The sequence below is a fragment of the Acinonyx jubatus genome, chromosome D3 (assembly GCF_027475565.1).
Source record: "Acinonyx jubatus isolate Ajub_Pintada_27869175 chromosome D3, VMU_Ajub_asm_v1.0, whole genome shotgun sequence".
NCBI classification, from domain to species: Eukaryota; Metazoa; Chordata; class Mammalia; order Carnivora; family Felidae; genus Acinonyx; species Acinonyx jubatus.
This window is the reverse complement of record NC_069392.1, coordinates 68,396,742-68,411,247: the sequence shown is the minus strand read 5'-3', so window position 1 is coordinate 68,411,247 and position 14,506 is coordinate 68,396,742. Positions and strand designations below refer to the sequence as shown.

General features: G+C 50.5%; 1 protein-coding gene across 2 annotated transcripts in view; it reads right to left on the bottom strand.

Annotated features, from left to right (window-relative positions):
- Positions 1 to 14,506, bottom strand: part of MAPK4 (mitogen-activated protein kinase 4) — a 150,799-nt gene that overhangs the window by 45,486 nt on the left and 90,807 nt on the right. Inside the window, exon 2 of one of the 2 annotated variants that reach the window (XM_027068968.2) lies at positions 6,562 to 8,181. In XM_027068968.2, the coding sequence (XP_026924769.1) occupies positions 6,562 to 7,107 (546 nt within the window). In that variant the 5' untranslated portion in view covers positions 7,108 to 8,181. The remainder of the gene's footprint in view (positions 1 to 6,561; positions 8,182 to 14,506) is intronic. The other variant, XM_027068969.2, reaches the window with a different exon arrangement.

Here is a 14,506-nt window from a genome sequence, read left to right as displayed (position 1 = left end):
AGCACAAAGCCAGATGCGGGGCTCGAACCCACAGACCGCGAGATCATGACCTGAGCTGAAATCGAGTCAGATGCTTAACCAACTGAGCCACCCAGGCTCCCCTGTTCCTTTGCACGTTTAATCAATAGCTCAGCCCAGTGAGAGACAGACCTACAGGCACATGAGACAGAGAGAGCTCTGAGATGGCAGTGAGCATGGCCGGTATGCACCTGTGCGGCTAGGCCAGCGGTAGAACAATGAAATACCTGTAAGCTGGTTGGGAGACAGGCACTGCTCCAGGCCCCTGATTCCCTCACTCATCACTTTGGCTTCACTCCCAGATACTCCTAGATCTCGCTATGATCTGGCAATAAAGGGTCAATTCCTGGCAAGCAGGGCACCTCCGGGACCCTGCCTTAGGCCTCTGGCCGGCTTCCTTTCCAATTAGTGGTGCCTGGGCCATGCCAGTTGTTAAAGATTTTTAATACCGCCCCTGGAGCTAAGTGGCGTTGCTTCCCAGGAAAGGAGGTCTGGGTATGAGGCTCTGGGAGTGGGCAGAGAGGACCCCAGGAGGCCCAGGGACAGAGTGAAGACCAGCAAGTAGGGGTGGGGGGCTCAGTGGGCAGGGGAAGGGAGGCACTGAAAACCAACAAAATTAGCTTTCCAAGTTGGCCTGAGTGTTCAGGGACACTTGACTCTCTAGTACAACCTCTGTTCTAATCCCCGAGGTCATGTTTTTCCCTTTTAAAAAGGGATATTTCATAGCCTTTTAAATAAATCTTTTCAGCTCCACTGATTTGGAATAACATGCTTAGCAGCTTAAGAACTTCTAGCTGGGCCTTCAGCAAGTTGTCCTCCGACAAGCCCATTTTCTCACGAAACGCTGGCCGCCCAGTATGGCCGGGCCTCTCCGGGGCTGGCACTGTGGACCCTAGGCCTATTGTGGGGTCCCGGGCAAGCCCTTCCTCACTCCCTACACGCAGGACCCGTGCCTCATTCCCTACAGCTGCAATGGGGACATCATCCAAAATCTAAGCCCAGAGAACAAGTGGACACTCTCTTGATCAGCAGCAAAGACCCTATTTTAGGCACAGAAATGAGCATTCCTCCTCTGAGTTTCAGTTTCAAGGGAATCATGCTTTACGGGGGCTTTCTGTGTGTTCTGCCCAGGCAGACGGGAAGGTTATATTGGCCTAGATAGACAAGAAGCCATCAAAGGAAGGTAGTGGCCAGGAGGTGGGGTTGATCAGCATGATTAAACCAGCATAAACACAGCCGACCGAAGCTTGGTGCAAAGCCTTTGCAAGCTGGCCGTGTGTGTTTGACATCACGCACCCTTCTGCCTCCTTTGGGACCTTGAACCACAAGCCTAAACAAACTACGGTAATCTGCTGAGCCTTCAATCACTCAGTCTCACTGAACTGTGAAACCAATATCTGTTGTTGAATAACATCGAGGGAAGTAGCTTACACCAGAATGAAAAGGGCACGTTTTCTAAAATCATTGCCCATATAACCTAACTATTGTGAAAATCACACCTAAATAGAACCAACACTCCTTTTGGTGTTGATCCGTGGTTCGTGTAGCTTTCTACTGAATGTGAGGGACGCTGGGCAGGTGGGCAGTTTCCAGAGTACTGTGATGGAGGCCGTAAAAGTCGTCCTGCCTAAAACAATCTTCAAAATTCCCTGTCGCAGTGCCTGATATCGTCACCATTAACAACCCCATTTACTTAAAGTATCTGCTTCAAATACAACCCCATCATCTAGGAGTTCTTAGCCTTCTTCCTAAGGGCTAAAGTTTGACAATATGGCTGCGGGAACCAGCAAACTCATCAGGACCATCAGCTTTCTGTCCAGAGCCAAGCCATTCCGTGTCTTCAGATCAGTGGTTCTTGAGAGTTAAACCGGCACCAGAATCACCTGAAGGCTTGTTAAAATGCAGCTTGCCGGGCCCCACCCCGAGTTTCTGATTCGGTAGCTCTGAGATGGAACCAGAGACTTTGTATCGTTGACAAGCCCCTGGGTGAGGTCGATGCTCCGGTCCGGCACCCGCTTTGAGAATCCGTCGCTGTGCTATCAATTTGTAAGGCATCTCTACGAGATATGTAGGCAAAGTGTGAACACGTTCTGATAGGGAATGGGGTATTAGGACAGAGGGCTCTGACACAGAAAGGGGCCGGGGCCCAAAGGCAGGCCAGCCTAACAGAAAACTCAAGACTTTTCCCGAGTGATCCGCCAAAACACAGGAGCCACTGGCTGTCAAAATTCTGATGAGCCTCTTACTCTTGCTTTCTTTCCTGGGTATTTTCTGCCTACTGCCCCCCAAAAGGCAAGTCTGCTGGCCGTACCCCGGCAACCCCAGCAAGGGGTGGCTCCTTTCCCTAGCCACGGGTGGCCCCTCCAGGACAAACCTGTGTTCACACAGCTCATCTGGCTGTCCGCATGCTGCAGGCTCCCGGGGGCTCCAGACACTTCTTGGAATTTACACAGGATTCAGTGAAGTCTTAAACAACATTTGTTTTCCTCTTTGGAGATCATCTACTTCCTAATAGGATAAATTCAAAGTTAAACATGCTCTGACCCTTCAGCGGCCTCTTCTCGATACGAACAACAAGGAACTGCTCAGCAGGCTGGCTGAGGAGGTGGGCAGAAAGGGATTCATAACAGGAGCAGAGGCTGGGAAGCCACCTTTCAGGTAGGGTCTCATGACTCCCCCTTTGGTCAGGTCAGGAGTTGGTTCCATATTTCAGTGCAGGGGAAACCAAGACCCGAGTGTCTGCGTGGTGTTATCATGGCATCTACTGGGCATATAGTTCTGTTAGTGATTTAGCTCTTCGTACATAAGAAAGCACTCTGGTATCTTCCACTTTCATTTGACTCTAAGAAGAATCCTATGAAACAAGCAGAAAGGGAATGACCCTATTTGACAGAGAAGACAACAGAGAAGAGGCACAGAAAAGCCAGCGGGCGTGGAGTTGAAGTGTGTGCATTGGCCACTCATTGTGAGGTCTTGAGTGGGTCTCCTCCCCTTCCGAGGCCTCGGCTTTGTCAACTGTGAAATGAAGGGGACGGACGAGGTGACGGCAGGGTCTTCGTACAGATCTCATATTCAGCAATGAGCTGCACAGTGAAAGATTTTCTTGACATCACACACATCAGTGAGGTGAGTAACAGTGACACAGGAGACACGTGCTCCTTGTGCCATCGAGAAAGCCATTAGAGCACCCCCACTGTCACCTGCTGTCGTCTCCGTGACAGTGTGGACTAACTGGGAACTCCAGCTGTCCTCTGGACCTGGCAAAGACTGAGACCCCCTAAGGGAGGAGGGGTAAGGGAGACCCAGCATGCTCCCTGACTGCCTTAAGCCCCAATGCTGCCAGCTGATCACTGGAGAGGAGAAGGCCATCTGGGTTGGCACCTCCTTTACCAGACAAACTCAGTGGACACTTACCCCATGGCAGGCCCTGTGCTAGATGAGGGGGTGTGGAAGTGAAGGAGACTCACTGTCCACCCAGGAAGAAGTCACAGTGAGGAGAGTGAGACCAGGTGCTGCATACTGCTGGGTGGGTTATGCTTAGCCAAGGGGCCCGAGTCCAGCTGCCAGTCAGATCACAAAGCCTGCCCCTGGCCCCGGGCTGAATCAGCCTGGAAAAAGGATGCCCTTGTATAACCCACACAAAGGCACTGGCTGTGGCCCAAATGAGCACAATCTTCTTCAAGGTGAGTGCAGGATGCACACTACTTCAGGAGGGGTCCAGATACACACGTCTGACCCCAACCAATCCTCTGGCTGGAAGAATTACGTGTTCTCTTTCTGAGAGTCAAACACTCTAACCACATGCAATGAACCCAACTGGCTTCCTATCTGGAATGTGCTGGTAAATGCCTATTCTCCCATCTGTTTGAGACAGTCAACAAGATCAACAGGGCCATGTCTCAGGAGCAGCGATTGGACTCCCTGGGGAAAACAAGATGAACGCAACGCGCCCTCAAGAACCAAGGGGCTCTCAGCCAAGGGGAGCACAGAAGAGGCAAACACAATGACCCACAAGACAGAGCAGAGAATGCTAGATGCTAGAAGGTCCAGGTAACGGGATGGGGGAGATCTGACATGGGAGTTCACAGGAGGGAAAGATGAATTCCCACCAAGGACCAGCGAGCCTTCATGAAGGAGATGGTGTGTGGAAAGGCCATGCATTGAGATGCGAGAAGGCCCACGTTCTAGAGCCCCTCCTGTCAGTCAGCCAAATAATCTCAAGACAGCCGTTGCTCTCCATTTTAAAATGGACCCTTTGCCCTAATTGCCTCACAGCAATTTGAGGATTCAATGAGAACAGATTTAAATGCATATTAGGTAAATAAAAGCACCAAATATAAAGTTTTTGTCATCACCCGAAGAGGAATAAGGAGGAGACTAAAAGCCGACAGTGTATGAGGGAGAAGGGGTGAGGGGGACACCGGCCAAACGCAGGGCTCACAACTGGCTCCAATGATTTTTTTTAACCACCCACAGCTAATTTTATTCAAGAGACTCTAAGGAGAATAAGTCAGAACATCTAAATTTCTTCGGCATCAGGAAAATGAAAAGTCCCAGCCAGAGCGGTGTCTGCCCATCCCTGGGGGACAGGAGCACAGTCACTTAGAGCTGGTGGCTGGTGAACGTGGGCCTGGGCCCGGTGTGCTCAGCAAACATTGCACAAATGGATGGGCTCCTTACTGCTTTCCAAGGGACTTTACATCCATGCTGTATTTTGATCTGTAAACACAAGCCAGTGGGGCGGAAGGCATATATTATCATCCCGTCAACAACAGGGGAACCAGGGCTCCCAGAGGAAAAGGGACTGTCCGTGTCCCTAGACAGCAGGTGTCAGAAGGGAGCCTGGACCCCTGCCTCGCTGCTTCCTCACACCCCGCACCTAACAAGTGTTACTACAGCAGATCTTCACCCCCACAAATCACCTTCCCTGATGTTAGCGAAGGTCTTTTGCGTGCTGTTCAGAGCATGTTCCCTGGAATACATCACTTAATCAGACCCTTTCATCTAGGAAGGTCCTAGCTTTGCTCCCAAAGGTACTGGTTTATTCCAATTCTGAAAGTGGTTTTGCGCATCCCAGAAACAAGTGTCATGGATTCTATGGGCCTTTTACCAAATAAGAATTGATTTAGGTTAAAACCTTCAGTTTGATTGTTTGGAGTCATTGCTTCTTAGAAGCAAGTGAAGGTACAAACAGCAAAGGGCATGAGGAAGGGCTTTGTTTCATTTTGTTTTTAACCGTGGCTATTCTTGCCTACAAAGTCAGCTATCAGTTTTGACAGACGGCCTGGCCACCGGAAGGGGGACAGGGGGCAAGTTCGTGGTTAAGGTGACAATGAGGAACTAGAACCAGCTGGGCTGATTCGGGGTCTGAAATCTGGGCTGGAGCCCAAGTTCCAGAGGGTGAGGGTGGGACAGGGAGCCCCCCCCGGACACCCTCTCACCGCACCTGCAGGACAGGTCAGTGCCTTTCTGGGAGTCTGTGACCTTCTGGCTGCCAGCAAATAAGGTGGCAAGGGAAAGCAGAGGAATGAGGCCTCAGGGAGAAAGCTGAAGCACGTTCCAGGTCAGAGCTACCCTCCCCTTTCGTGACCCACCTCAGCCCCTTGGCTGATAACAGTTTATGGCACACCTACATCCTAGGGAGTGTTTTCATTCTAATAAAAATTCATGGTTCAAGGCTTCTGGCAGAAGGCTGGTAATCACACCCACCCCACAGCTCTGTTGAGGGATGTCTTGTGACATGTATTCAGCAGCTCCCCTAAAGCGGCAGGAACCAGGGGTAGGGGGAATACAACTTCAGAGGACTCCCAGCTCCTGAAGGAAGCAGTGGATTAGTTAAGAAGAGGCCCGGGGCCTTGAGAATGAGTGTCGATATCTCCATCAGTGTGGCTGGGTCAGCTATGTCTCTGCGGCTGGTGGAGACGTGGGGTCTCAGGACCGTCTAGACACCTGTAGCTTCAGTATGGCCCCGAGGGGCCAGGGCATCATGGGACCTAGGAGAGCTGAGCCATTAGCTAGACAGTATATACTGAGGATTCGTTTATCGGGTAAACTGTTGGTGCCCTCTGTCCACGGAGAGAGAGAATGGGACACAGAGTGTGAAGAGGAAGCACGAGGCTGCTATGGTGAGGGGCCTCAGTGGGAGTCCTGAGCGGACAGGAGGGAGAGGTGGTATTAGGTGGATGGCAGGGATAAGAGGATGCTAGAGGCAAATTCACCAACCACACAGTTTTGAAGCCATAGAGTTTAGAGCTGGAAGAAATCGGAGAGATCATCTAGTCCAACTCTATCTTGTGCAGCTAGGAATTTTTGGTCACGGCCATGGGGCAGAGCCAAGACTGAGAACCAGGCCACCAGCCCCAGCCCCTGCTTGGCCAGCAACTGCTGTTCAGGCCAGTGATCTTTCTGGCGCCCTCCAGCCCCTCCCAGGTACAGATTCTAGTTCCCTGATTCCAGCGGAGCTAGGAATACCCTTCTGAACAGCTGTGAGCACTCTGGAGGATTCTGTGGACCACCCATTTCTGCCATTCCAGCCAGACATACCTTGTGTGAATAATGCTGGTCAACGATCCTCGCCAACCCGAAATCCCCGATCTTGAGCACGAGGTCCTCCGTGCTAATGAAGATGTTGGCGGGCTTCAGGTCCCTGTGCAGCACGTTGGCGGAGTGGATGTACTTGAGCCCTCGGAGCAGCTGGTACATGAACAGCTTCGCGTGTTCCTCTGTCAGCGTGCCCTGCTCCAACAGGCGTGCCAGGTCGGTCTCCATGTACTCCTGGACAATGTAGGCCACGCTGAACTTGAACAGCTCGCCCTGCAGGTCAGTGCCCTTGGGCCCCAGCACCTCGTACACCTTCACGATGTTGTCATGGTCCAGGCGCCGGATGATCTTGATCTCCCGGAGCGCATGCTTCATGCTGCGGGAGTCACTCAGGGTGATCTTCTTCACAGCCACCTTCCGGCAGGCCCTGCTGTCCACAGCTGACAGCACCAGCCCATTGACACCAAAACCCAGGGGTTGGAAGTCAACGAAGCGCCCACCAAGGTCATACCCATAGACACTGGCGATGCAGTCGCCCTTCTCGGCCATTGTTGGCTCAGTGGTCAGGGTCTGCCCGCGTGGTGAAGGGGCGGTCAAAATCGGCCAAGTCCCGGGTAGCGGCTTCCCCAGCACACCTCATTCTGTCAAGTCCCAAAGCCAAGGGATGCCTCTCCTCGTGCTGATGTCGCTGCCACCGGCTCCCTGGAGACAAGAGTGGCATATGTCCATGCTTGCTGAGCTATGGAAGGAGAAGGCTCAGAGGGTTTTCTTAACTTGCATTGGGAGGGCTGTCTGCCAACTCGTCTGTACCCTGAACTCTCCTCGAAGCTTAGAATGGCTCATGCTTTTTTAAAACGTAGCATCTTGGAAAGAAAAACCAGTCTCATCATCTATGTGGATGTAAAGTTTTCTACCATAACGGACCTCAAGGTAAAAAATGTAGACACACTCCCCTTTAAATCTTTTGTTGAAAGAGGTTCCTTCTGGCTGAAATGTAGAGCTGTTAGTGAGCTGTGTTCCTTTACGATGGTCCAAAGCTCAGTTTTGTCACAGCCTCTGGCAGCTTGGTAACTATTGTGTCCTGAGCAGTATGAAGGGATCCCGGCAATGGATTCTGGAGGCTTCTAGGGGTTTCTTTTACCTCCGCCAGCTCCCTTTTCTACCAGCTCCTCCTAGGTTTCATATCCCAAATCAGGCTGGTGAGCACTGGTGAAGAAAGCCGGAGGAACCCAACCACCTTTCTTGAGCTCTACACCAAGTTACACCTCAAGTCCCAAATCCGAGGGGCACTCAGCTGCCACGCCAGGATCCTCCAGAGGCTTCCGAGGGGGCAGCATCCTCTGTCACCCCCTCATCCACGCCACCGTGAACAAGACTCTGTTCTGCTGGACTCAGAGAGGCTGCAGGAATGCGGCATCTTTCAGACCATGTCTCCTTTCCTGTCAAAGAAATAGCGTTGGGTAAATTTCCACACTCCAGCTTCCAACACCTTCCCACTTGCGTGTCCTTTGTTAACCAGCCCAAGTGTTATTTGATCTGTCCAGCCAGCTGAAACACTGCTTGCTCAGGGGATTCCAGGCTTTGCACTGCCCGGCCAGCCCTCCTGCTGTGGGCAGCGCTCCCCTGGAAGAGAGAGAAGATGGACTGATTTGATAAGATCATCAAATGGTGCACCTTTTGTGTAAATGCCTGCTCCCCAAAGGTTAACACACACCAATTGTGGGTGGGAATGATCCACTCTGACTTTGGAGAAATTAATTTGCTATGCTCTCCAAACACATACATCAGCACTTGCTGGGGGTGTTGATCATAAAAAGTAACTAACTGGAGACAAAAAATAAAGGATCGATAATTTTTTTTTTTTGTACTTGGACCCCTTTTCTTCCTTCTTTTGCAAATGTCTTTGAATATTTTGAGGGAATTTGCCACGTGTTTATGTTTAATTACATGTGTATCTCTTGCTTTCCAGAGAGGTGGCAAAAGCACACATACCAAGTAACAAGGAAATTTTATTGCTACCCTAAAAAAGGAATTCCCTGCCCAGCAAGGCAGGGCACAGACTTCTTAGCATGACACCAGGACTGGCATGGTGAACTGTATTCTCTTTGATGGTGGGGACCTAGCTCTTCAAAGCAATGGCTCAAATTCTATCATGACTGCCCCCTGGTGGCTGCTGACTCAAATTACAGGCATAGAGCCTACATGGGGAGAAAAAGACTGCAAGACAATGTAAATTCAGACCCCTGGAGTAAAGGCAATGTTATGGCTTCTGAGGGACTGGCAGCTTTTATAAGTTTATTAAGTCCATGGACAGTCAGAGAACAGACACTGTACCCTGCACAAAGGAGTGAATCTAGTTCTTACCATACTATAGGGCCCCCTGTAGAGATGCTTTCATATCTGAACTTTGCACAACTCTGCAAATGCTAAATGAAACAAAACAACAGTAAACTCAATGTCTGAAATTAAGGGGGACAATAAGGGGACACAGATGACCTGAAAAAGTAAACCATCAGATCCCCTCTAAAGACTTCTAATGAAAGAGATTTGCCAAGGGCCTGGAACACAGTGATTGCTCAAGAGAGGTCAGCTATTGATGACTTTGTTAAAAATTTCCTTGCATTTGAATAAGAGGCACCTAGTATTCTACCATTTTGACAAAATCTTCAGCAATCCTACTCTGGATGTTTTTATTGGTCCCAGCAGCAAAATAACCACAGTCTTACAGAATTTCAGAATGGGAAGTGATCATAGCAAACAAGTCCAGTGGTCCTTAACTGGGGATGGTACTGCCCTCCTTGGTTCATCTGACCAGGAGTCATTACTGGCCTTTAATGCTCAGGGCCAGAACCCTAACCACCTTGCCAAGCAGCTCCATCGGTGAATAACTGACACCCACCCCCAGATTCCAGCACCTCCACTGAGAGATAATGATTCTGGCCCAAGTCCTCACTTTGCAGATGAGGGCACCGAGGCTCAGAGAACAGCAGCTCAATGTTTCTGGCGTAGACAGGGGCAAAACACATTTGATGAACTGAGAAATGAATACTATTCACTCTGAGCATCCCTCGCCAATTAGAGACAGTGCTGGGACCAGCCTCTGAGCCACCCTCTGTGGCCCATGCTAGCGAAGTCCGCCGGGATACCTAATTCAGGGGAACAAAAGAGCCACCCTAGCGCTCCAGTCCATCCTCCTCTGGCTCTTGCTGCCCATCACGTAACAAACTAAACCAGAGCTTCTTTCACTGTCTACCCACATGCCTGTCCAGTTCCCAAGGGCACAGCAAGCAGGCAATTATATATTTTGCTTTATGAGAAGAGACGCTTAAGCCTTCTTCCCTTTCCAGCTCCCACTGGGTTGTAAACAGACAGGACCGAGCACCTAAGCAAGGAGGAGATGACATCACCAGCAAGCGAGAGCAGGATTTGTTCCAGATCAGCTGCAATGCAGATAATCTGTGAACAATTAAGAGGTGCTTTATTTATTTTTAAAACTCTTTCCTCTTCCCCTCACGTGAGGGAGGGGCTGTCTCCCCTGAACATATGCACGTGTGCATGCGTGCGTGTCTGCGTGGGTGCGGGTGAGTGGTCTCCCTGACACGCGGCTGGCTCCAGTGGGCAGGTACCGTGTCACCTTGGGAAGACTTGCTTCCAGCCACTCTGCCTTCCTCATGGGCCTCTAAGTACACTCTTTCAATTCCTTCCACCTTCCCAGTTCCTGAAATGTTCTCCTGCTTCCTCCCCACTCACTGAAGTCTTGCCCACCACTCAACCCAGATGGCATCTCACTTCCACTCCAGAGTTCCCATTCCGGAAGTGTCCCGGGTGACATTCTCCTTGCCTAAACTCCTGCAGTGTTCTTGTGTATGCCCTCTTTGACACTGACCACATACTAAGCTGGGCTGTTATTTAACGTCTTATATGTGTCCATCTCCCAACTAGACTTCAAGCTTCTCCAGTCCAGGGCACAAGGCAGTACTCAGAAACTATCTGACTTGGGGGCACCTGGGTGGCCCAGTCAGTTGAGCGTCCAACTCGGCCCACGTCATGATCTCGTGGTTCATGGGATCAAGCCCTCCGTCGGGCTCTGCGCTGACAGTGTGGAGCCTGCTCGAGATTCTCTCTCTTCCTCTCTCTCTGCCCCTCCCCTGCTCACTCTCTCTTTCAAAATAAAAAAATACACTTAAAAGCAAGTTTGAAAAACAAAAAGGAAACTAAATGGCTTGGACGTACATTCGTCCAATGCTGAGGAACACTCATTATGTCTACACAATTGTCCTGCCCACATTTCCTAGATGATCAGCCTCCCCTCCCTAACTCTGCTGGTGCAATACAACTTGTTCAGGAGGGCTTTTCTCACACGCCCCAACCACTCAGACACATCAGATTTCTTAACTTCAACCTTCTCGGTGTCACCTGCTGCTCAGAGGCTGCCTCTGAGAATTCCAGGCAGCTGTTTCTCTGTTCCCGTGTGAGTTGACTGTTACTCATCCCTTCTCAGCCCTCTTCGCTTTCTAAGTTTCTTTCTATAATTCCTCTAAAATTTCCACTGTAAACCTTTTGCTTTTCTCCACAGGTGGACTGATTGCAAAACACCTATTACCTAAGATGTCTTGGCTTTAGCGGTTCATTGTTTGCATGACACGCCAGGGGGCATGAGCGCATCGGCCCTGGAGAGGGGCAGACCCAGCATCTGGATGTGCCCACCGTTGCAGAGACAACAGTATGGCAACTCCTCAGGGCAAAGCACAGCCATTCTCCATTTGAACTTGGTGGCTCAGAGCTACTCTGAATCAGGTGCGATTTCAAACCAGGCAGTTGGCATTCACCTTGAAGGAAGGAAAGGTCATGGGTTCAGTTGTGCTCACATGACAGTGAGCAAGAAGAATGCATGCAACTCCTGCAAGGGTAGCCTGGCTCCCATGATTCACAGTGAATGTTATAATAAAACGCAGGAGTAGAAACACCTACCCCTAGGCTCCTAGCAATGGACCTTCATTTCTCCACTGATTTCCCACGGACTCTCTTGCAATACTTTAGTTGGGGCCAATTAATGATCCTCTCACGCATCCAGCCTTTTAACACGTGGAGACAAACCAGAAATGAGATGGTGTGTGCCAACTGTCCCTTGCTGGGTTTCCTGGGGAGCTCGTTTACAAAGCAGCTTTGGAAATTCTAAATTTAGACTCAACTCTGCCTGCTCAGATCCTCCCAAACCGCATGCTGCTGTTGACTTTCAGCAGGAACTGTGGCCCCCAAGGAGGTGCTGATATTTCACGGACAGTGCGTTCTTCTCTCTCTTGAGCACCCAAAAACCTGCAGGAAAGCCTTCTCAGGCAGGGCTGATGTTTACAGTTGAACAGGCTGCACACTGCACAATTCTAGGCGGCATCATTCACATTATAGTCAAGTCTGTCTGACTCTAAGGTTCGTGACCTTAATCACTATAGTCCATGTGAATAAAATCCTCTAGACCAGAGATCAGCAAATTTTTCTATAAAGGGCCAGGGAATAAATGTCTAAGGCTTTGCAGAACATACCGTCTCTGTTGCAACTACTCAACCCTGCCTCGTAGCACGAAAGCAGCCATAGATAATACCCAAACAAAGGGCATGGCTGCATTTCAAAAAAATTTTATTTACAAAAACAGGTGGGAGACTCAATTTGGTTAGGGGGCCACAGTCTGTCAACCCCTGCTCTTGACTGTGTAGAAACATCCTCTAGGTTGTTCCTAAGGAGACACCAAAGTGTGCCTTAGCCCCGACCTTTCCGGCTCCTCCTGCATGGTCTCCTCTGTCCTTGGACTCAGTCCTCCTGTTGCCCCTCATGGTGGCACTACCCCAAGCCTGCCCTCCCAGGGAGTTATTCTGGGCTTCGGCCCCCACCCTGGGCATAGTTAAGGTCATTTGCAGGTTTCATGGCCTCAGGGCCCACAAGCTACCTTCTATTTCTGACTCTGGTACTTTTCAGGCTACTGTTGACGTGCCTCACCCCTACACACCCACTTGCACCTTCAGAGGCTTTCTGGAGAGGTGGCGAAGGCGACCTGATGGAGACAGGGTAGCTACACTGACTGAGGGTCACCATGGGATCACCATGGGCCAGGAGCCGTGCCTGAAGATTTCAGTTGGGTCTCACCACAACCCTGTGAGGTTTGTGTCACGCTCCCATGAAGCCCCTGAAGGAAGTAACTTGCCCAAAATTACACCACTAGCAGGCGATGACTCAAAGGCCACGCTTCTCAGCACCGCAGCCCCTGATCTGAGCCCAAGGGAGTGATTCTCACCATGACCCACCTAGGCCCAGGGTGACTACCCGGGCCTAGAGAAGGGCAAATTTGGGGATATGCACACCTTCCGGTACTTTTCAAATTAAATCAAGAGGCAGCCACCTTTTCAGCCTGGTTCAGCCCCAATGTGGAGGCCACGGCTCATAGCCTGCTTTATGGAAACAGAAAGTGAGAAATAGAACATTAAGACGAGTTCAACAACCATAACCCTGCCTTCCAACTGGTCCTTGACCTCTTGGCTAATGTAAGCTTCAGACAAGCCAGAGCCCGGTCTGCAGAGACTGGCCATCCTCGACGTGAACCGAGCTGAGCGTCCTCCCAGCTTCCTGATTCACCAGGTCCTGGGGCTGACTGACACTGGCTGCCTACCCAGGAACCATTCCCACTTCCTCCGAATGGACAGAAAGCAGGTCTGGGTCAGTCATTAAGCAGCTGAGCCCAACCGAGGGATGACGCAGGATTGTTCTAAACCAGGGTTTCTCGGCCTCAGCATGATTGACACCGCGAGCCAGGTCCTTCTTAGCAGTGGGGTGACCCACGCACTACGGGATGTTCGGCAGCACCCCGCCTTCTACCCACTAGATGTCAGAGCACCCCTGAGTCATGACAACCAAAATGTCTTTAAACATTCAAACTGTCACCGGAGGGGCAGGCACACAACCACTCCCAGCTGAGAACCACGGGCTAAAGCCACCGTTTCCAGCAGTAACAGTACTGGCATTTGAGCAGAAGACTTATTTGTTTTGTGGAGCTGTATGATCCACTGGTGTCAAAAGTTTAGCGACCTTGGTCTCCACCCACTAAATCCCGACAGCATTTCTGGTTCCTGTGACAGCCTCACACATTTCCAACACCCCACAGGGCAATGGAGTATCCTATACCCATCGCTGTTGAGTCAAAATCATGGTAACCCAGGTCCCTTTGGCAGCAGTTGGCTTAGCGGCGGTCATATGATCCAGTTCCGCATAGTAAGTATTAAAGGAAAGTCTGCCACGGAGGGTAGGTGCTGAGGACAAGTTTTCCTTCCCGAGAAGAAGAAACACCACTCCCATCTCTGGATGCAGTTGTGGGAGAGAGTGATGTTGGTGTTCTAGCAGCCATTTTGAGACCACATGGAAACAAGCCTGGGGACAAAGGCCAGCATAGGAGAGCTGGCACAGAGCCGGGAGCGTTGCTGATGTGGCCAAGTAGCTGAGCCAAACCTAGAAATGCTTCCAGCTTTTTTGCCAAGTGAGGTTGTTAAGTTCTACTGTTGTTTAATTTATTTTTATTGCCTTTTTTTTTTCTTTAACTCGAAGTTGAAATTATCGGATAGTAACTGGCCAGGCACATGGTTGGTCGGGTGGGAGATAGATGCAGAACACAGCTCCTGACCTCAAGGAGCGTATAGTCCCATTGAGAAAGAGGAACCACCGCAATAACAATTTCAGAAACAATGAAGAACACTCAGGGACTAACTTCGTGATTCCCACAGCAAGTGCAAGATCGGGATGAGGCCGACTGAGGACTGATCAGCCAGTGAAGCCTCTTGGAGGATGTGGAAGGCAGCTTCTAAGATGGCTACCAATGATCTCCACCTGAATGGCTTCAAGCCCTGTGTAATCCTCTCCTCTTAGGAGCATGCTGGACTTAGGAGCATCTGGACTCGCTTTTAAGAAA